The sequence below is a fragment of the Cyprinodon tularosa genome, unplaced genomic scaffold (genome assembly GCF_016077235.1).
Source record: "Cyprinodon tularosa strain WSP-4 unplaced genomic scaffold, ASM1607723v1 ctg692, whole genome shotgun sequence".
Lineage (NCBI taxonomy): Eukaryota > Metazoa > Chordata > Actinopteri > Cyprinodontiformes > Cyprinodontidae > Cyprinodon > Cyprinodon tularosa.
In genome coordinates this window covers 58,943-80,220 of record NW_024039443.1, presented here as the reverse complement: position 1 = coordinate 80,220, position 21,278 = coordinate 58,943, and the positions used below count along the sequence as shown (strand labels likewise).

Here is a 21,278-nt window from a genome sequence, read left to right as displayed (position 1 = left end):
AAGTAGATTTGTAGATATCTGAAATGTAGCTCGTACTAGTACAAATTGGGTCTAGAGTGCTTAGAATTGAATTTCAACTGGTAGAAATGTAATTAGTTATATCTGACTAGGAGTATTGTACTTGTGACTAGGTAGAATACTTCAGTGCTATCTACAATAGAAATGTGACTACTCAGCGTGCCTATTTTATGTTAAAACAGAGCCTCATTATTCTGAAAGCATCTAAAACTGCATTTTAGATAGACATTAATAAAATAGAAATATCTAGAATTCTAATTTAACTGGTCATAAAATAAGAGGTTGATATCTGTAATTATATTTCTACTGGCAGAAATATATTTTAGATGTCATTAATTGGATTTCTGGATATCTAGAATGTTATATTCATTGTTGATATCTGAAATAGTAATTTTAACTAGCAGTAACTATTATGGAGGTCTGAAATTAGAATTCATCCTGGTTAGAATTAATTTTTAGATAGGAAGGATGTTTATTTTAGATATCTGGAGGTAAAAGCCCAATACACATTAATGAGAAACGTGACATCATTTGTACTAGTATGAATTACATTTCAGATATCTGAAATGTTTATTTTGACTAGGAAGAAACACATTTGAGACACCGGGATTACATATTCACTCAAGCTAATAAATGTCAAAACGGCATGCCATAATACAGCACTGGGGCTTCCTCAACAGCCAATACCACACCGTGATGTCACAAACCAGTAGGTGGCAGTAGTGTTCTTTGACAAACATGGATGCCTCCAGTAAAGCACATTCAAATGAAAATTACTCTTAACTAAAAACACTCATTTATTGAACAGTATGTAATAATTTTATATTCAGAAGTCTATATTCTGAATATAACCGGACTTTTCCTTTAAAAGCTGTTTGTGACCACTCAGAATTATAGTAACTTACTGGACTGTTCATACGATCATTTTACCTAAAAGTCACAGACACTCATTTTATTGTGTAAAATTGTCCCAAAGTAGAGATGTAAATTTAAAGAAAAATTAACCAGCAATAGGAAAAAAAAAAAACAAGGAGAGTGGTAGTTACTTGCAAGCAGAGTTTGAACCTCATAAACAGATTCTGATCGAAATAGAATTTAATTGTTAAAGGGAATAGGAAAAGGAAGACATGCAAAATTCTCTACTTTTGAAGAATGCAATTTTTAAGCAAATATATATTAAAATAAATAAAAGAGACAGCGTAAAAGTTGAAAGGTGAAGTGGCAAAAATGAAGCTCAGATAAAAGAACGAGAGATGAAGAGAGGAAGGGTTTGTGCGACCAAAACAGGACTCATGCCACTCACCACTGCACCAGGTTTGCCGTCTAACCCATGAGCCCCCTGTATAGTGTTACACAGTTAGAGGGCAGAGAGGATGAAGGGAGTGGGTAGGATTGGGGTTGGGGGTGGTGAGATAAGGAGTGGGATTAGATGAGGTGAGCGAAGCTGTGACTGGTAACAGCAACAAATATTCAATGACAAAGAACAAATGGCAATAAAACCACTGAAGGTTAAACCAAACAAGTTGACCATTTTAAGTTTCCCTCTTTCTCTTCTTTCTGTCTGTTGAGCTGAGTGTAGTACTATAAAAAGGCAAACTCTAAATGTGTAAGACGAAACATTTTGAATGGGTCGAGGTCATTTCTTAGAAATGTTTAAATAGATTTTTTCATTCAATTATAAGTTTCACTTTTATTCTTATCTGGTACATTTTCTTTTCAACATTTAAATGGTAAAAAATCCAATTAATGCAAACTACAAAAAAGTAAGCTAGTGAAGATTCTCAGTCATCCAGGTCATAGTCATTCCAAAATAGTTTAAAAAAACAATCCACTGGACTTTGTTTCCAAGTTTGAAGATGTTTCGGCTCCCATCCAGGAATATCATGGAAGAGCAACCCCCTCTGGACAAGACTCTGCTGTCCATCTACACCTTATGGACAAAGGACATTCTTTTGAGGACCAGAATGTTCACATTTTGGACAAAGAAGACAGGTGGATTGAGAGGGGCTTGAAGGAAGCCAGCTATGTTAGGAAAGAAAAAACAACCTTAGACATAAGGGATGGACTCAGATTTCAGCTTTCAAAAATCTACAATGCAGCAATTGAGTTGATTCCTTCCCGCTATCATCGCAACCCCCACCCCTTTACAGGGGAACAGAAGACCCTGCCTATTCAGCCAGGCCAACAATTCCCTTTAACGACCCCGCTTTCAGAGACATTGACAGGTATAGGGCATTGCAGGATAACAAAGAAACCAAACTACCCTCATTCCAAAGGGGTGGACCCGTTCATCTGTTTCAATTTGCATGTTTTCTAAGCCAAATCAAGGCTTTGTTGGGCTACTTCTGACAATTTGAATTGAAAGAGCTTCCTGGATGGGAAGCAAAACATCTTCAAACTTGGAAACAAAGACCAGTGGATTATTTTTTTTACTTTTTTGGAATACAAAAATGTAAGCTTTACATTTTCATGACATAACACCTCCAGTGTTATGCTCTGAAGAGACGGATGCTAACTGCTACAGCTGGACACGCCTCATCAACCAATCAGAGAAGCTGATGTGGGAGCTGGCAGGGAGACAGACGCAGCACTGCTGATGCAGAGCGCTATGATCACTCTGCTATGATCACTGAAACTGTTAATTAAAGCCTGAATTAACTTAAAATGTTGAAACCTAAACTGTACAAGCATCAAAAATGAAGCAGCACATGCGTTTTTGCTGCTCCTGCTGCTAATTGTCTAAACGTAGCATAAAATTCTCTTCCCTTTGAAATAACTAAAACATTAACCCTGGCATCTAAATATGGGAGCTTACCCTGATGACACTGCCAACTTCCTACGGCCAGTGGATAACCAGCTTTCAAAATGACCAAAAGCAGCAGCAGGTTGGCTAATCCTTCAGTCAACCACTCCATCACTACTATTTACTTAGGACTTCTCAACATTAGCTCACTCATAAGTTTGGGACTTCTCGACGATCTCCTCACCGACTGTATGTTTCACCTTCTTTGCCAGATGGAAACCTGGCAACCACCTAATGACTGCTTTTAGCTCATCAGTTTAACCCAACCTGGCTTTGTTGATATCTCCCAACTGTGTGAGACAGGCCACGCAGGTTGGGTTCTCCGTCTGGTTTCCATCCCAGCTCTAACCTCCATAGAATGTCTCAGGTGTAAAATTCCTGAACATATACCCACTATCAGTGCTGAATTTGACCTCCCCCTTAAACCTAACTGTTACTTTTGAATAGTGTTGCACCGATGCCATTTTTTGGCTCCAATATTGATACCCTACACCTGGCTGTGCAGTATTGGCCGATGCCGATACCACACCGATACCATCTGTTTTAAATTGATGTGTGCGTGTATATATGAAGAACTGCATACTACTTGGATGTAAAATAATTGCCATCATGGCTTTGTCAAGCTGCTGCCTACCTTTGTGAAGCAGGAAAAAGACTAGTACAAAGTTAATCCAGTAGAACTTTTATTGCCTACCTGGGATGGGTGACAATAGTTGAATAAACTTTTGGTTCTCAAAATGGTACCGGTGCCCTATTTGTTGGTACTTGCCGATACTGATACCACCATTTTGGTGGTCGCAGGGGTAGCAGCTTCAGTAGGGAGGCCACTACATCCCTCTCCCCAGCCACATGGGCCAGCTCCTCAGGGTGAACCCCAAGGCGCTCCCAGACCAGCCAAGAAACAAAGTCCCTCCAGCGTGTCCTGGGTTTCCCCATGGGTCTCCTCCCGCTAGGACGTGCCCAGAACACCTCACCATGGAAATGTCCAGGAGGCATCCTAACCAGATGCCCAAGCACGCTTCACGGCTGACGCCGCACCAATCGGCCTATCAATGTCCTGCTCCATCTTCCCCTCATTCATGAACAAGATCCCAAGATACTTAAACTCCTCAATTGACGGATTTCCGTGCACACACAAACGGACAAACTCTTTTCTCTGCTGAGACCTGCTACTCTGGTCTCAGCACCTCCAGCTGCTCTGATGGTGAACCTAAAAAAACTGATCATTATTCAATTTCATTCACATGCTCTACACTATGCGCATTTCCTATTTGGTACCTAATGGCAGAAACTCTGGCTGTAGTGCCGTCCACAACGCCTGGCACACCTCGGACACTATACCAGACACAGTGCAGGATGCTAGTCTGTAGCTCTGTGCGACGGTCTGTTGGTTTGCCCCAGAAGCCAAAACACACAGCGCCACGGCCAGTCTTTCGGGAACACTCATGGGTGAGCTGTGTGTAAGTCCGGCGTTAAATGAGGGGTTGTAGGCGGCGAATAAGCTCGTCTAACCGACACACGGACACCTACAATCCTAGCTAGTTGGTGATTGTTCCTCTTACGTAGTAGCGTGGAATAACATAGCACAGGCCACACTTCAAAATTGGGCATAAATCAAAAATTTCTGTGTAATACCTGCAACAAGCTAACTGCTGCGGGAGTATACAAAGCCCTTTAGACCTGCCTCTTCCATCCACATTGTGGCACCTCCTGCCAACTCATCACCATGAGGAGCAGAAATTTCTCCTGCTCTGCTCCCAACCTCTGGAATTCACTCCCTGATATTCGTAAAACTTTACTCATCAAAGCTCATCTGTTCCCGATGGCAGACCTCCACTGATTTTAATTTAGTGTATATGGTATATTATGGCTTGTTTAAAAGCATGCTTTGATATCCTGAAAGGTGCTTTAAATAAAATAATTATTTTTATGATGATTTCCCTTAAAACTGGAACCATTTTCAGGATACTTAAAGCAACTGTTTTTAGGGTAGGGAGGGCAGCAACCATACTGCCGACAGGATGACAAAAAATCCCTAACTCAAAAGAAAGCTTTCTTAACCAGCAGTCATAAAGTACACACAACGATGAGAAGCATGCAGTAAACACCACCACTCTCCAGAAACACAATATTAAAATACTTAGCTGTTAAAAAGGAAAAAACATATTTTTAATAACTTAAAAGATAAACTTACAGGAAGTCCAAGATAGCCTCTGACTCCTTTGTCACCTTTCTGACCCGTCTCTCCCTTCTCTCCCTTGATGCTGATACCTGGGTCTCCCTTGAAAAGATAAAAAACAAAACAAAAAAGTGTAAACAGAGACTTAATAGAGAAGAATTAATAAGTTATGTAGTACATGATATGTAGTTATGTTTGATGGGATACTTTCTCATTTGAACAGCCCTTTTCCTGATCACTTCCCTAGACTTCCCCACTGTCCTACAGCATAGAGTATATACCAATAAGCCATAATAGTACTTTTTTCAGAAACAGACACATAAGAGCTGTAAAAGATTATCTGAGATATTATTTGAAAACATTTATTTAAAGGTTATTAATTAATTTCCAAAGATCAACCTTTATCTACCTTGGCCACATTGTGGTTATTGTGATTATTCCAAATCCAAAATACTCAGGTTATACTGACCTATTTTCTGCATTTGTGCTGCTATACACAGACTGCTGGAGGACACAGGGACTCCTTTTAATCATTCTATCTGTATTCACCCTTCTGTAGTATTTGTTACTTTAATCTCTAACATTCTGCTCTCTCTGCTTTTTCCTATAGTAGCTTCATCTGGTCTGTTCTTGGTTAGCTGTGATTCCGTCCTGGAGAGAAATATCAGCTGTGCTGCTGCCATCATTGGAGGTTTATTCCTGTTAAAATAGAGTTTTTCCTCTCCCTTGACGCTACAAGTATGCTTGGTGTGAGGGATTGCTGAAGAGTCGATGAGTCGATGCAATCAGCTGGTTTTAGAAGGAAAACTGAACCAATCTGACTGGATGATCTGGTTAAATTGTCTCTGTAAAGTGCCTTGAGATGACATGTGTTGTGAATTAGTGCTATAGAAATAAACTGAATTGAATTAAAGCTGTTGTGCCTGATGTACACTCTGTGTCCAATCCACATGTTATACTGTCACAGATTCCTCCTAATGTTTCCCTTTTCTCTGCAAAAAAAATCATGCTGTTTATTTCTACTGACATGGTGGACTGGGTGATGTGTTAGGAACCAAAGGATGCCACATCATTTGATGGAAATGAAAATTATCAACCTGCAGAGGGCTGAATTCAAAGACACCCCAAAAATTACAGTGAAAAAATAATGCGGCAGGCTAGTCCATTTTGCTGAAATTTCATTGCAGCAACTCAAAATGGTATTAAGTAATTTGTATGGCCTCCATGTGCGTGTATGCATGCCTGACAACGTTGGGCTATGCTCCTAATGAGACGATGGATGGCGTCCTGGGGTATCTCCTCCCAGATCTGGACCAGGGCATCACTGAGCTCCTGGACAGTCTGAGGTGCGTCGGATGGATGGAAACATAATGTCCCAGAGGTGTTCTATTGGATTTAGGTCAGGCGATCGTGGGATCCAATCAATTGTATAAATTCCTTCATCCTCCAGGAACTGCCTGCATACTCTCACCACATGAGGTCGGGCATTGTCGTGCACCAGGAGGAACCCAGGACCCACTGCACCAGCATAGAGTCTGAGAATGGGTGCAAGGATTTCATCCCGATACCTAATGGCTGTCAGGGTGCCGTTGTCTTGCCTGTATAGATCTGTGCGTCTCTCCATGGATATGCCTCCCCAGACCATCACTGACCCACCACCAAACCGCTCATGCTGAACGATGTTACGGGCAGCATAACGTTCTCCATGGCTTCTCTAGACCCTTTCACGCCTGTCACATGTGCTCAGGGTGAACCTGCTCCCATCTGTGAAAAGCACAGGGCGCCAGTGGCCGACTTGTCAATTCCGGTGTGCTTTGGCAAATGCCAATCAAGCTCCACGGTGCGGGGGCAATGAGCACAGGGCCCGCTAGAGGACGTCGGGCCCTCAGGCCACCCTCCTGAAGTCTGCAACAGGCTTGTTTGGCGTCCACAGGAGCAACAGCAGATATCTGCTCAGGTGTGCTTAGCTCCTCTTTAGCTCACGATACAGTAGCAGCCATTCAAAATGGCCCTTCCCAGTCAAATGTCAGCCGAACGGCAGCCAACTTTCCTGCAACTCACAGCAAAATCCCCTCCAACTTTCAGCCACTGGCCTTTTCCTAGGTGTGCATTTTTTTTCTCTGACTTCACCCTTTCACTGAATTGATTGATGTTTAAAAATGAATTGTAGGGGACCAGCCATCAAGGAAAGTGGGGAGTTTTTTAAATGGCTACTACTGTATAACACATGTCATCTCAAGGCACTCAACTGAGTCAATTCATCATCTAGATAGAGTTGTTAAACATTTTCTATCTTAGGACAGCCATTGATTGAATGAGTCATTGCCTTGGGAGACATAGCAGAAAGGAAATTAAAGGTCAGGTACGATAGCTGATAAATCTGGGATATAAACAGAGGTGTCAAGTAACGAAGTACAAATACATTGTTACTGTACTTAAGTACACTTTTTAGCTATCTATACTTTACTCCATTACTTATTTTTCTTCCTACTTCTGACTTCTAATCATTACATCTTCACACAAGTATCTGTACTTTCTATTCCTTACATTTTTAAAACAAACGTTACTCGTTACTCTTAGCTTTATGTGCGCCATCCAATGCAGATCATTGGCGCCATCTACATCTAGCGAAAACTACTGTAATTGGACAAGTCACAAAACACTAACACTCATTGGTTAGCTAATGATCAAATTTATAATGATGCCAAAGGAAATCATCAGAAGCAAGCAGGTGTTCTTCAAACTGCTAACGTGAATTGTCTATGCCATGCTACAATGTTGGATTCAGAAAAAGATGTTGAAATGTCTGAAAGGTCGGACACAGGCGAGAGCGTATCGGGAGATGGAGACCAACAAGACCTCCCTCATCCTCATTCATATAGTGGCATCTGGCTGTTTTTTTAAAGGTTACTTTATACTTTTATACTTTAAGTAGTTTTTGAAGCAAATACTTTTTTACTTTTACTTGAGTAAAGAGGTCTAGTTTATACTTCAACTTTAATCAGAGTGTTTTTAAACTGCAGTATCTATACTTCTACTTAAGTAACAAATGTGTGTACTTTTGAAACCACTGGATATAAAACAAAAAAAAAAAAACAAAAAAAAAAAACTGATGTTTAAACTGATGTTTAAAAGGAATTGTAGGAGACCAGCCAAGTCAAGGAAAGTGGGGAAATTTTGAATGGCTACTAGTGTGTCTCTTGCCGTGCCTCCAGGGCTGCCTCCTCACAGCTCTCTGTCATTTCCTTCTCGTATTTGCCTTTTTGGGCATATTTAAAGTAGATCCATTTCAAGTTAGCAGCTATGACTCATTCTTAGGCTTTTCTCTGGAGTAGACTGCACGATTTATTGAAAAGCAATACTATAGCCAAAAGTTACACAACTCCATCCTATGCAGCTTCCGAATCCCATGTTAATGACACAGAGATAGAACAGCAAAGGGCTGGTTATACTCCCGCAGCAGTGTGTCGCAGTAGCAGGAATGACGTAGATATTTTTGATTTATGCCCAATTTTGAAGCGCGGTCTGCGCTGTTATTCCATGCAACAACGCAAGAGGGACAATCAATGAGGCGGTGAGGAAGTGGGGGCATTTTTGTGCGACAACGGAGGGACATCAGGGTGAAAAGGAGCGGGGATCCAGGTGGTAAAAGGGTCCCAGCGTTCTCGCGCAGCTCGCTCTTCTAGCTGGTTCATCTTCACGAGTCATTTCCCACAATGGCGGGTAACACAAATAAAACAAGCCAGTAAGGTACAAAACAGGAAATACGCATAGAGTTGAGAGGATGTAGAATTGACCAATCAGAGGCCTCCTTTCTCCCCTCCCTGCGACGCTATGTGCGACACTGTCTGCAGTCACCTACAGTTTTGGGGAGGTGCACCAGAGTGTCTGCAGAAGGTGCATATCTGCGTTAACTGTTACGCACGTACAGCTTAATGGTCCCAAAATTTACCCTTGATGGACCCCTAGTTAATATGGAAGGTACAGTGATTTACGGTTAATCACCTGAACCCATTGCTTTCAGTCAGATAGATAAGATTCCACCCATCTGCAGCGAAGTTTACAATGATTCACGGCAAGAAATGGTGGTTATAGATCTCTAAAGACAGCAGCAACACAACTACTTCTATGTGTTTCAAAGAAAACACAGACAGCAATTTCTGTTGAATGGTGAGTTGTTGAAACATAACTGTTGGAGCCGTTTGAAACTATTTTTTGTGTAGTTGGAATCACTTGTAATTCCGGTTTATTTAAAGTCTGTGTGGGAGTTTTGGTTGTATTATTCTTTCGTTTGTGGTCCTGTAGTTTGTTTAATTGACCCAGTTGTTATCATCACATGCTCTTTATCATCCCCACTGATCCTGATGATTTAGAAGGTGTTCATAATTTTTTCCAGATTAGCCTGGTTCTTCTTTATTATCCAACAGCCTAAAGTGTAAAAAGGTTTATTAACTGATGTTTAATTTGAGGGCCTTCATCTATAGATGTTGGTTTATCTTTTGTATCATTGTATTAATTGTGTTTCTGATACTCATTGCCTTTCTGATTGATTAGAAATGTCTCCCTCTGTGTGATTATCTTGTAATCAACAGTGAGAAGTGTTAAGGGAAGTTTTACATGACTATAAAATTCTCTTGCTTCTTTTCCAAATCATATATATTTATTTTGGATGTGACTTCTTGTTATTACCTCATTTGGTAACTTATCGGTTTGGGTGTGTACGAATAAAGATCCAGTTTCAAACAAAATGGTGCCGTGACCAGGAGGAGACCTGAGGACAACTACTATGAGATTCTAGTAGAAACTAAATTGTGGTACTGTATGTCTTTACAGGAATTAAAGGAGAAGTCTGGTCATGTTCAGAATTCAAACTTCTAAAAGTACTTTAAATCTGAAATTATAACATACTGTTCAATAAATGGTGTTTCTAATTCAGAGTAATTTTCATTTGAATGTGCTTTACTGGAGGCATCCATGTTTCTCAAAGAACACTACTGCCACCTACTGGTTTGTGACGTCACGGTGCGGTATCGGCTGTTGACCAAGTCCCAGTGCTGTATCTGGTGTTTCTCACAACTAGACATGGGCAATGTGGAGTCAACAAATCATGTCTCCATGTCATGTATTTAATCTACCCAGCCAATTAACCAGGTGAGTCCAATCTGCACAGGTTAATTCACGGTGAAGATTGGACTCACCTGCTTCAGTGGCTGGGTAGAACAAATACATGACATGGAGATGACTTGTTGACTCCACATTGCCCATGTCTGCTCACAACGCGCTATTATCCAAGTCATCTTGAAAACAGTCTTCTTCCAAATGTTGGCTACATATTACGTGTTTTTTCTCTGGCCAGAAGTTCGATGGTAAATCCTCCCTCTTCAAGTTGGCGATCCAATGACCAACCCGTCCGTGGAGGATCAGGAATCAGAAAGGTGAAATAACTACATTTTTTCCCTTTTTACTTGATGTATTCCAGCATCCAGCTGCCATGCACGTGGGCATTGTCAGTTTCACTATAGCTCTGGTGAATTTCAATGGTGAAGTCCTCTGGAAATCTTCAATAATTGTTGTTGATTGCAGATGTGTCTAGTAGTTCCCATTGATTCTGCTTGTAAAGCGGGGAGAATGGCGCTAGGCTTACCGCACCTGCCATCTTCTGGCAGTGACGCCAAAAGGTGGCAGGAGGGAGGTGTTACTATATTTGTACAAAAATGACCGCTCCCAGACTCAGTGATCGCGACGAAAATTATTTTTATCTCTTCACTGACTAAATTCATTAAATCACCTCAAACATATTAGGTTTAGGTATAAATAATGATCCATTGGTCATTCCTTGCTGACCAGACTTTTCTCTTAAATGTGCTCCTTAAAGGGGAGGAGAGACCTTTTTCTGAAAGTTCTGTAGAACGTCTGTTTATGTCAGTTTGCTTCTTAAAAGCATCAAAAAGCCATGTATTCACAGAGTAAAGAGAAATGATTAAGGTATGCTAAATTAGGTTAAAGAATCTTTTGGATTTGGTTGAAGTCTTATTTGTTTCATGTCCGACTCTTCCTGATCAGGATACACAAAACATTTCTGACTGTATATTAGCAATACTCTTAAAATAACAAAATTTTCATTTATCACTATTTCTTTCTAACATACTTTTCTATCAGTAAAATTTTAAATTTTTAAGTTCTGTGGTTTAAAAAGTAAGCAGGCCCTGATAAACTATCTCCCTCTTCTCACAGGAATCATAGTGGTTGGACTGTGGCTATGGTTAAAAAACAACAACAGAAAACTGTATAATGATAATATCATGATAACAAAGAGACTCACAGGAGATCCAGATAAACCTAAGTCTCCTTTTTCACCCTTGGCTCCAGGGAAGCCCATGACACCACTTTCCCCTTTGGGACCTTGAGGACCAGCTGGACCTGAAGGACCAGGCTCTCCAGGCTTCCCCCTGGATCCCTGAAAATACATGAGTTCAATGTTCCTTAAATTAATATTAGTAACACTGATGATATTGAGGAAGTGTGTGTATTATTCGTTCTTTTGCATAAAATCTAAAATAAACTTTATTTTTATTTTTCTTCTTTCCAATTAGTTGGTTTTACAGACAAACTTTTTATAAACAAATACTAATGCACATTTTGTGTTATTTGTTAAAATATTTTAACCATTGTTCAGCTAGGGTAATATCTGAAAGGCGGTCAAAACTGGTTCTAGATGTTTTTAGGTTTAAATTTTTAACCATTGTTGGCTTCTATCTCATAATATTAGAGTTTAGGTAACTAGCTTTTAGCTACCCTATTTTAGGTATGATTAATGGACCCATGTAAGGACAGAGTGAAACATACATACTTTGATAAAAATAAAATGTAGAAAAGAAATAGTGATACCATAAATAAAAAAAAAGAACTGTTTGTGTCCACAGGTATGAATTTGATGTGGAAAATGTCCCTGAGTTCAATTCTGTTGTTGGTATTTATTTCTGGGTGATCTCTAGTTGGGTTTCTCTGTGACTATCTAAGAACCTCCTTCTCAGGCATAAACCCCAAAATAAAAATAAAAAAAATCTCCTTGATGGGGTAATATTTGAAACTGAATTACCAACTCAGTATGTAGTCAAGGGCTGTTTCTAAATTCACAAGAACGTGAGTACGCTAATTCTGACATTTCGAATTAAAAAGCTTCCTGGATGGGAAGCAAAACATCTTCAAACTTGGAAACAACGTCCAGTGGATTTTTTTTTAAGTTTGTTTAGAATTACAGCACAAATGTTCAGTAATTTAGCATCAGAGCATATAAATGGAGTGGAGCGCCACGCAATTTCCGCTCCCCGCTCAGGAGGATGTTCGCTCATTCGCTCTGCCGCTGAAAGTGGTACCAGAACACTCCACTCAAAATCTGTCAACGCTAACCTTCATTTTCCGGCTGCTACAGCAAAATCCCTCCACGCTCACTCAGATTTTCAGGAGAAGGCCTTTTCTGACATTTTTCCTTCATGTAATGATGCCAGGGCCCTGAGACACACGGCATTTGATTTAATGATGTGACCGATACATGAGTATTATCTACTGGCTGTTAAATTATTTCCCAGCTGTGAAAATAACGCCTCGCTCCATTCATGTTGCCCCACGTTTCTTATTTAAGTATTCATTTATTTTACTAGACTACATTAAAAAAGGTCACTTTGCATCTCATTGCAAATGAGATAACAGCGTATAATGCATGAATGTGATCCATGTTTAAAAACATGGTCTTACCACAGCGATCACTCTATGTAAACCCACTCTGTATAGTTAAGTATAGTTAGTGAATGTTTTTATGATATTTTATCTCACTTTTTATTACACAATATGCAATCCTTGGTCTTGGCGATTCCGTGGTAAAGTTGAAACATAGACTATTACAGATTATAGGCACAGACTACAGCATAGGATTTGGCCTAGGTTTTAAGTCAAACATGAATTTAAATAAAGTTGGAGCGAACTAGAGCGGAGCAAAATATTCGCTTCGGCCTTTGAATTGAAAACCGCTCTGCACTCAACCATATTTATTCTGCTTCGCTACACAGCTCGCTCCACGCTCCACCCACATGCACAAAAAAAAGTACCACTTTGGTTCAATGGGGGAGAGCTACGTAAAAAATTATTTTTAGGATATTTATCTTTGATGATGTGTGAATTTATTAGACCTTAATATTAGCTGCCTGTTGCGTGTCAGAACTGATGTTGTCCACAATATTTTATTTAATAAGTACAGTTCCTCTGTCTGGATTAGAGACTGACACGGGAGTGGATTTTCACTCCTGTCCCGTCCCACTCCCACAGAAAAAAATTGTGTCCCGTCCCGATCCCGGGCCAGAGTAGAAATCTAAATCCTGTCCCGTCCCACTCCTGGTGAAATTACTCCTGCTCCCATTCAGAATGACTCCCGCTCCTGCACCACTCCCATTCTTGTTGTTTTTATATTTTGACAAGGTTGGAGCCATGGATGTTTCCTCATCTGCTAACGTGTATGATGAATAATAAGATGATATGGCAGACTGGAGATGTATAAAATGCCTCTTTAACTGTTGATTGGGCCACTTCCTGAGATGTGAGCCCGGTTGGTAAGCAGCTGCCTTCTGTAACTCTAAGCAACTTCTCTGATTTGAGTAAGATTCCAATTTTTTACCAAAATCTGTTGTCATGTCTACTGGTTATTCAATACATATAAGTTATGAAGTGTTATTTAAAGAGTTTGTCCTGAGTGATCTCTTTTCAGGAAAAAGAACCGGAGAGAGAGAAAGCTCCAAGGTGTAGACACAGAGAGCCTAATCTTTAACATTTCTGAAACAGAGGTAGCTCAAATGGTCAATTTAACTTCACTAACTGATCATTCAACCTGTAAGCCAAGTGTGACACCCCAAGGGTTGGGGTGTCACCCGAGCACGCACAGGGCAAAGTTGAACATGCACAGAAACCCGGTGAAGCCTGCAAAGAAAAGGAGGGAAGCAAGAATAGAGGTGACAGGAAAGGGTTTGTCCGACCAGAGAGTGCGACCAGGCAGGTTTTAAACACTGCATGTCTCTCTGTGGCATCGGTCCTCTCTCTTTAAATTCTATTTAAGATCTGGAAAAAAGAAGTCAAAGTTAAACGTATTTAATTTTCATTCTCTAGTAGCAGGGTGAGATGGTTTGTTTGGGTAGAGAATTCTATCCAACGACTCCTGTGCACAAGAGCAAAAGTTGCCAGAGGAATCTCAAAGTAGCAGGAAGACAGTCAGTGGTTTCTAAACCAAGAATAACTACGCTCATAGAAGGCATCGTCACACATCTGTCTCCGCCATGATTCTGCCCTTTCTGAGCTTTTTGGTTCTGGTTTCATTTACACATTGATTTATGCCTTTCTGTGTTTTCCTGGTCATTGGTTTCATTTCCATTTTGTGTCACTCTAGTTTTTTATGGTTGTATTTGAGTTCTTATATTTCTTGTTTAGTCTCCATATCTGGGCTGTCATTGCCCAGAAGTGGTAATTGTTTTTCTGAAAGATTGTTTGTGAATAAATGCTTTTGGTTTTGTTTAAGTGTTATCTTTGAGTTTTCGTTGATTTTATTTCCATTTTGTGATTCTAGCTATTTGAGTTTTTTGGTATTTCTTGTTTGTCCTCTTGTGTCAGTCTCTTCCCTAGCTCCCTTCTAGACTCCTCTGTTCACACCTGCTCCCAATCTGCTGATTAGCCCGGTCTTTGTTTCTCTCTCCCATGTATGCACCTCCTGCTCAGTCACTGTTTGCTGGTTTGCCTTATGTCTTTGCCCTTGTTGTGAGTATTCCTGCTTTTCAGTTTTTTTGTGGATTTATGTTTTTGGATTTTTGCTTCTGTTGCCCTTTTTGGTTAATTAAATCTTCAAACCTTCACCCAACTTGACAGTCTGTAGTATTAAAGGCTATTTGCACAGTTTTAACTTGTTCCAGAAGTAGTTTTTTTAAACAGGCTGATTTGAAATGTGACTAAAGTAAAAAAAAAAAAAAAAAAAAAAAAAAAACATAAAGCTAACAAAAGATGACAATAGTTTTTTCAGGGTATCTAAAGCTAATAATGTGTGAGTATGAATGCACACAAAGTTATTCAAATATTACATTTACATATTCTATTCTGATTAAAAACCCCTAGATTAAAGAGGAGTTCTTGCTGAATGATGACAGCATAGATTACCTTTTCTCCATCCACTCCTGGAGGACCTGGTAGACCAACTTCTCCCTGTGGATAAAGTGGCTTTGGATTTATACATTTGCATATGGTTATAGCTCCTAAAATAAAAAAATACATATTTTTTTACATGAAGCTGACTGCTGTGTAATTAGTAGGAACAAAAATATCGGCCTGAGTGTCTGTGTCAGGGATGGAGGTCTTGGTCTATTAATCAAAAGATGCAGAACACCCACTATAAACGCTAATTAGCATAAACATTCATAAAATATGTTAAATACAGAAAACAAACCGACCAGGCAGCTGAACTCTGGGTGGAAGTATCAGCGCTCTTCCTGCTAAAGTCACTGAAGAGCCGATGAAGGGAAATAAAAAAAGGCTAATTTCATAAAGCCAAATATAAATACTGGCTGAGTTCGAATTCAGGGGCTGCGCATAACTTAGAGCAGTAATTATACAAAGATAGTAAAAATATGTAACTATTAAGCATTTAGGATAAAGAAACTCTTAATCTGTCAATCTGCTCTATCCAGATCTCCTCAAGTGGAAAAGTTTTAGATCTTCCTTAAGGAACCTTTGGCTAACTGATAATTATTAAATTAATCAATTTGCAAAATAATTGTAAGTTGCAGCCCTAGTTTAATCGTTAAGTTAAGATTCCATTAGCTGGTAGATCCTGCCTCTCATAGCACTAATTATGCCAGAACTGTCATAAATATAAGAAAGATTTATAACCCATAATATTATGCCATAATGAATTAAGTTTAGAAAATATGTATCTATATGTAGCTTCATTTATTAACTTAAATATTAGCTTATTTTCATAATGATGAGTCTAATAGCAAGAAGCAAATTTGTCGGAATAAGTAAATGTTTTTTTTCTTAATGCTGTATGTAAAAAGAAACATATACAAATGAGCAAATGAGAATATTAGGTCTTTATTCTCATACCATTACGACTTTATACTCATAATTTTATGACTATTCTCGTGACTTTATTATCGTAATTTACGACTTAATTCTCATAATATTAGGGCTTTATTCTCGTAATGTTACAACTGTATTCTCGTAATTTTACGAATTCGTTCTCGTAATAGAAAAAGAAATCTCTAGCCTGGCCCTAATACTCAGTTGAAGATATACATTTATTTTCCTTTAACTATTTTTGTTTCTAACAGAAAGGAGATAAGCATCATTTCAAGTATGAAAAACATGTAGCGTTCAGTTTTAAAACATTTTTCTTTTACATTTAAATTCTGGAAATATCGGGTAAAATGATTTATACAGTATTTATACTGTTCTCAATACTCACTTGAAAACAATGTGAGTATGACCAACTTTTTCATCATTTTACGTAGTATTTTAGTAATTAGTTTTTATCTATGTGTTCTCTGTCCTCAACAGTAGTCCAAAACTTTACTACTACAAATCAAAACAGAAATCTGTAGGTACCATTAAACAATTATCCGAAACCTATATCAGCCAGGCTTATAAAGTACGGCAGCCAATTAACTATTATTGTGATAATTGATTAATCTGTTGATTATTTTTTCAATTAATAATCACATAGGATTCTTTAAGGAAGACCTTTTGTTAAATTAAATCTGGTTTCCACCTGAGGAATTCTGGATAGAGCAGACAGACTGAGGAGAACATTTTTATTCTAAAAGCAAAATATTCATTTTATTTTTTTTTTAATCTTGTTATGACTCCTGCTCTAAGTGGGTCGGTCTGTCAAATAAAGGAATGTTTTAGAGTCTCCAGTTACGATCACCTGCTGATTTTCTACGCTCAAAGCTCTAGCAAATCGAGGGCAGGATCCCGCCGCCTCAGCCACCTATCATCGTCTCAGATCTCCTTCCTAAGCTCCTGGTGCAGCTTTTCTCCTGCATACCAGCTGAACTTTTACCCTTCTCTGCCTCCTGTCCTGCCTGATGTTCAGACTATTCCCTGCCTCATTCATCCTCCGGCCTTTTCCGTCAACAGTATCCAGGCCCCTAGGGGAAGACCGCTGTAAGCCTTTTGCTAAGCTTTTCATCAGAGCACAAACTGATGAAAAAGCAACAATCTAGAAATAAGTAAGAAAAATTACTTAAACTTAAATCAATATATATTTCTGATTACAGTGTTAGAAAATAATGTTTCCATATTTCAGAAATTTCTCCTACCTTTGCACCAGGGATTCCCGGGGGTCCCGGAGGCCCAGGTAAACCAGGAAGCACCTAAGAAAAAAATGAAAGAATGTCAACAATTGGTTCTGGGTTCAAATCCCGGCCCGGGGTCTTTCTGCATGGAGTTTGCATGTTCTCCCTGAGCATGCGTGGGTTCTCTCCGGGTACTCTGGCTTCCTCCCACAGACCAAAAACATGACTGTTGGCTTCTCTAAATTCTCCTTAGGAGTGAGTGTGTGCGTGGATGGTTGTTTGTCCTGTTTGTCTCTGTGTTGCCCTGCGATAACTGACTTTTACAAATGAAATGGTTACTCTGCTAGTTACTGGTAAATGCGTAGTAATGCTGCGTTCAAACCAAAAAGCATTTTTGGCATCAAAAACTCATAAACGCAGAAATCTGTACGCTGGATCAAACGGAGGTTCAGTTGCCTTTCTGTTTGGCGTTCCGATGTTTATCTGCTCTGTTCTGTGGCATCAAACTAGAGAGCAGCTTGGCTTTATTTACTTTATGAGTTGGAAAAATAGTGTTAACAAATTTTTAAGTGAGAAAGTCCACCTCCAAAAATCCTCTGTTCATCAGGATTATGATCCCACTAAAATATGCAGTTCCTGTTCGGACCGCCAGACCTCCAGCCAGGAGGCATCGCTGTAAAATCCCCACTGAAAGCTCTCTGCTGCGGCCAGCCTGTGAGGGATTTGCAGCTACCGTTCGTAGCGGCTGGAAGTGAATAGAAAGACTTTTTAAGGCCGGTCTTAAAAACTGCTATTACCAGAACATACAATCAAATCTTTTTTATCAGCAGGTTTTAACATTTCTAGTTAATCTGGGTATTTATAAACCGTTTCTCCATAGTTTATAAAAAATGTTTTAGTGCAGCAATAATGATCAGAGCTGCTGTCTGTTCCTTCTACATAACAATCCACTCTATTTAACCTTTGGAGTTTAACTCCTTGATATTTTTTCATGTTTCATATGTTGAATTTCCACAGAAGTGATGACAGCTTGCAGGTAGTGTCTGTCTCTGCCAAAAAACTCCTGGATCAGCTTTTCTGATTGGTTGATGCTCCGGCGTCCAGCGGCAAAAGTTCAATTCACTGAACTTGGAGAGAAATATCAGCTGTGCTGCTGCCATCAACACTTTCATTTATAGATGTTCAAGATCGGTGTGTTTTTCAGTGTAGTCCTATTTCTCTAACTGTGACTAACTAGATGTGCTCTCTTCATCCTCTGACATGGGAGCTGGCTCGGAGCTCGTCTGCCTGGCTGTGTGTTTCCCGGACGGGGCCGCCTTTTACAGTTGCTTTTTGTTTCTCTGCTTCTGTCTCCTTGAACCCCAGTCGGCCTCAGCAGATGGCCGCTCACACTGAGCCTGGTTCTGCTGGAGGTTTCTTCCTGTTAAAAGGGAGTTTTTCCTCTCCACTGTCACTACAAGCATGCTTAGTGTGAGGGATTGCTGAAGAGTCAATGAGTCGATGCAATCAACTGGTTTTCCTTAGATAGAAAACTTTAAATCAATTTGACTGGATGATCTGGCGAACTGTAAAGTGCCTTGAGATGGGCGCTATAGAAATAAACTGAATTGAATTTAACTCCAACATCGAACGCTCGGATACTCAGATGCCAGAAAGCTTTAAATACCCCGCTGGAACTCTCAACGCCAGCCTCCATAAACTTTGCATGTAAACCAGATGCTTTGACACCCAGAACTCGCCCGGTCTGAACCCAGTATTTAACACAGTTGGAGCTCAGGCATTATTAAGTAACATCTTAGCTCCAACAATGCCAATGACCAGATGATCGGACAAGATTAAAAGGTTAATGTAAAAGGAACCTCTATTAATTCATGAACTCAATGTTCAAATAAACAAATGTATCTTTTGATTTTATTTAAGTAAACAGTAGCTATATGAGACCCTGTATGCAGCCTGTTGGATTATGTTGCTGGAATGTCTCGCTGCCCTCCTCAGCTCAGCCATCAGTCGCAGAAATGAGGAGAGACGGGGCAGGATGTCAGAAGATAAATAGCAGAGGTTTTCTCTACTGAGCGGTATGATGATCTGTTAGGAGGTATTCCTCCTCCATCCATGTATGAGTCGTTTGCTGCTGTCTGATTCTCCCATGAACCAATAACCTAAAATGTGTAGTGAAGTCCCTGAAAATGACTTACCCTTTGTGGTATATTGCGGATATCCTGTAGAAAAACACACAGTGTTACTATGTTACAGAACATGTCCTACATTGTAGATAAAGGAAAGATTCTGGGACTGGAATACATTTTCAGTGTTCTGGATATCAGCCTTTCCTGGAATCCCAGTTGGCCCCCGTGGACCCTAAACAATAAAATAAAAAACATTTGTAAAAGTAGCTTCAATCTTAGATCCCACAAAGTGGAGGGAAAAATTGAAATGATGAGTTGTTGAAGACTTACTCTTGGACCAGCAGGGCCTTCCATACCTGGTTCCCCCTAATATAAAAAAATAAATAAATTATATATTTCCATTGTGTTTCACCTTAAACTGGATTTTTTTTTCAATGCTTTAGTTTTTATATCTCACCTTGTTTCCTTTCTCACCCTAAAAAGATAAAATTTTAAATGTCATTAAGTTTTTCTCTAAAGTGGTCACTGCTAACTACAAGGTGTCTTTGAAACATGTCTCACCTTGGGCCCAATTGGACCTGGTACTCCTGGTGAACCTGGTTCTCCCTTACACCCCTTCTCCAACAGGTTGGGCTCTCCCTTTTCACCCTGGTGCAGAAGGAAAATGCAAGTCTTCACTAACAGCATGCAAGTTTCTTTGATACATCAGAAATCCAGTTGTTACTGTTCATACAGGATTCCAAAGAAGTTAAAAAACAATCCACTGGATTGTATTTCCAAGTTTGAAGATTTCTTGCTTCCCATCCAGGAAGCTTTTTCATATCAAAATGTCAGAAATAGCATTGAATTCGAGGTTTTAGAGAGTGGACCAAAACAAAGCCTTGGTTTTGGCTTAGAAAACATGCTAATTGAACCGGAGGAACGGGTCCGCCCCTTAGGAATAGAGTTGTTTGGGTTCTTTGTCAGCTTACAGGCTAACAAAGAACTCCCATTTCCAAATATTTTGTGGAAGGAAGCATAAATACTGCTCTCCGCATTATCGTCCCCCATGGTTGTTGTTTTTCTTGCCGCTTCTGCGTAGCAAGACGCAGAATAGTGACCTTTGTCTGCTACTAATGGCATTCAGGTTGGATGAATGTCACCTGGCCGTTCAGACACAGGTCACATTTGAAAAGATCAGATTCATATCGGATTCAGGCCCACAGAGCCAATTTACCTGCGTCGCATTGGAAAAAAATCAGATCTGAGTTGTTCAGACTGTCATGAAAAGATCAGATCCAGGTCGCATCTGGGCCAAAAAATCGGATTTGGGTCACTTCAGGCTGCTGTGTGAACGTAGACTTACTAAGTCAAAGGAGAACACCACAACCCACCTCCCACCGCAATTGTGAGGAAAAATTATCTATTTGTATTATTAAGAACAAGATCATTAGATGAATAATTGATGTTCATACCACAAATCAGGAAATACTTAGAATTGAAGAGACCAAAGTATTTTTGCATCTCAAACTCAGCTGGTACTTACCGGTGGCCCAGTGGGACCATTAGGGCCTGGAGATCCGGGGGGTCCTGGAGGACCTGGGGGCCCTTGTATGCCAGGGACACCCTGCTGAGAGGTTTTAAGTTACAATCTGTCATGAAGCACATCTGGAATCACTATAACACTTACATAGCATCACCTGAATAAACTACAAAAAAATAAAATACAGACTCCAAAGTCTGACTAATTTTAGGCAAAAACAACTTCATGAGGGTCTAAATGAGTTCCAAGATATTCCTTATGAAACCATCCTAACTATTCTATTCAAATATAATGAAAGATGTCT

At 39.7% G+C, this 21,278-nt stretch overlaps 1 protein-coding gene across 28 annotated transcripts in view; it reads right to left on the bottom strand.

Annotated features, from left to right (window-relative positions):
- The window catches only part of LOC119771885 (collagen alpha-1(XIII) chain-like), a 111,009-nt gene that overhangs the window by 31,740 nt on the left and 57,991 nt on the right, over positions 1 to 21,278 (bottom strand). For 11 of the 28 annotated variants that reach the window (XM_038268095.1, XM_038268089.1, XM_038268091.1 and 8 more), the window contains 11 exons: positions 20,978 to 21,061; positions 20,014 to 20,100; positions 19,910 to 19,927; positions 19,783 to 19,818; positions 19,628 to 19,684; positions 19,522 to 19,545; positions 17,351 to 17,404; positions 15,189 to 15,233; positions 11,323 to 11,457; positions 5,016 to 5,102; positions 1,322 to 1,357 (listed from right to left, as the gene is read on the bottom strand). In XM_038268095.1, the coding sequence (XP_038124023.1) occupies positions 1,322 to 1,357; positions 5,016 to 5,102; positions 11,323 to 11,457; positions 15,189 to 15,233; positions 17,351 to 17,404; positions 19,522 to 19,545; positions 19,628 to 19,684; positions 19,783 to 19,818; positions 19,910 to 19,927; positions 20,014 to 20,100; positions 20,978 to 21,061 (663 nt within the window). The remainder of the gene's footprint in view (positions 1 to 1,321; positions 1,358 to 5,015; positions 5,103 to 11,322; positions 11,458 to 15,188; positions 15,234 to 17,350; positions 17,405 to 19,521; positions 19,546 to 19,627; positions 19,685 to 19,782; positions 19,819 to 19,909; positions 19,928 to 20,013; positions 20,101 to 20,977; positions 21,062 to 21,278) is intronic. The other 17 variants (XM_038268100.1, XM_038268092.1, XM_038268102.1 and 14 more) reach the window with 4 other exon arrangements.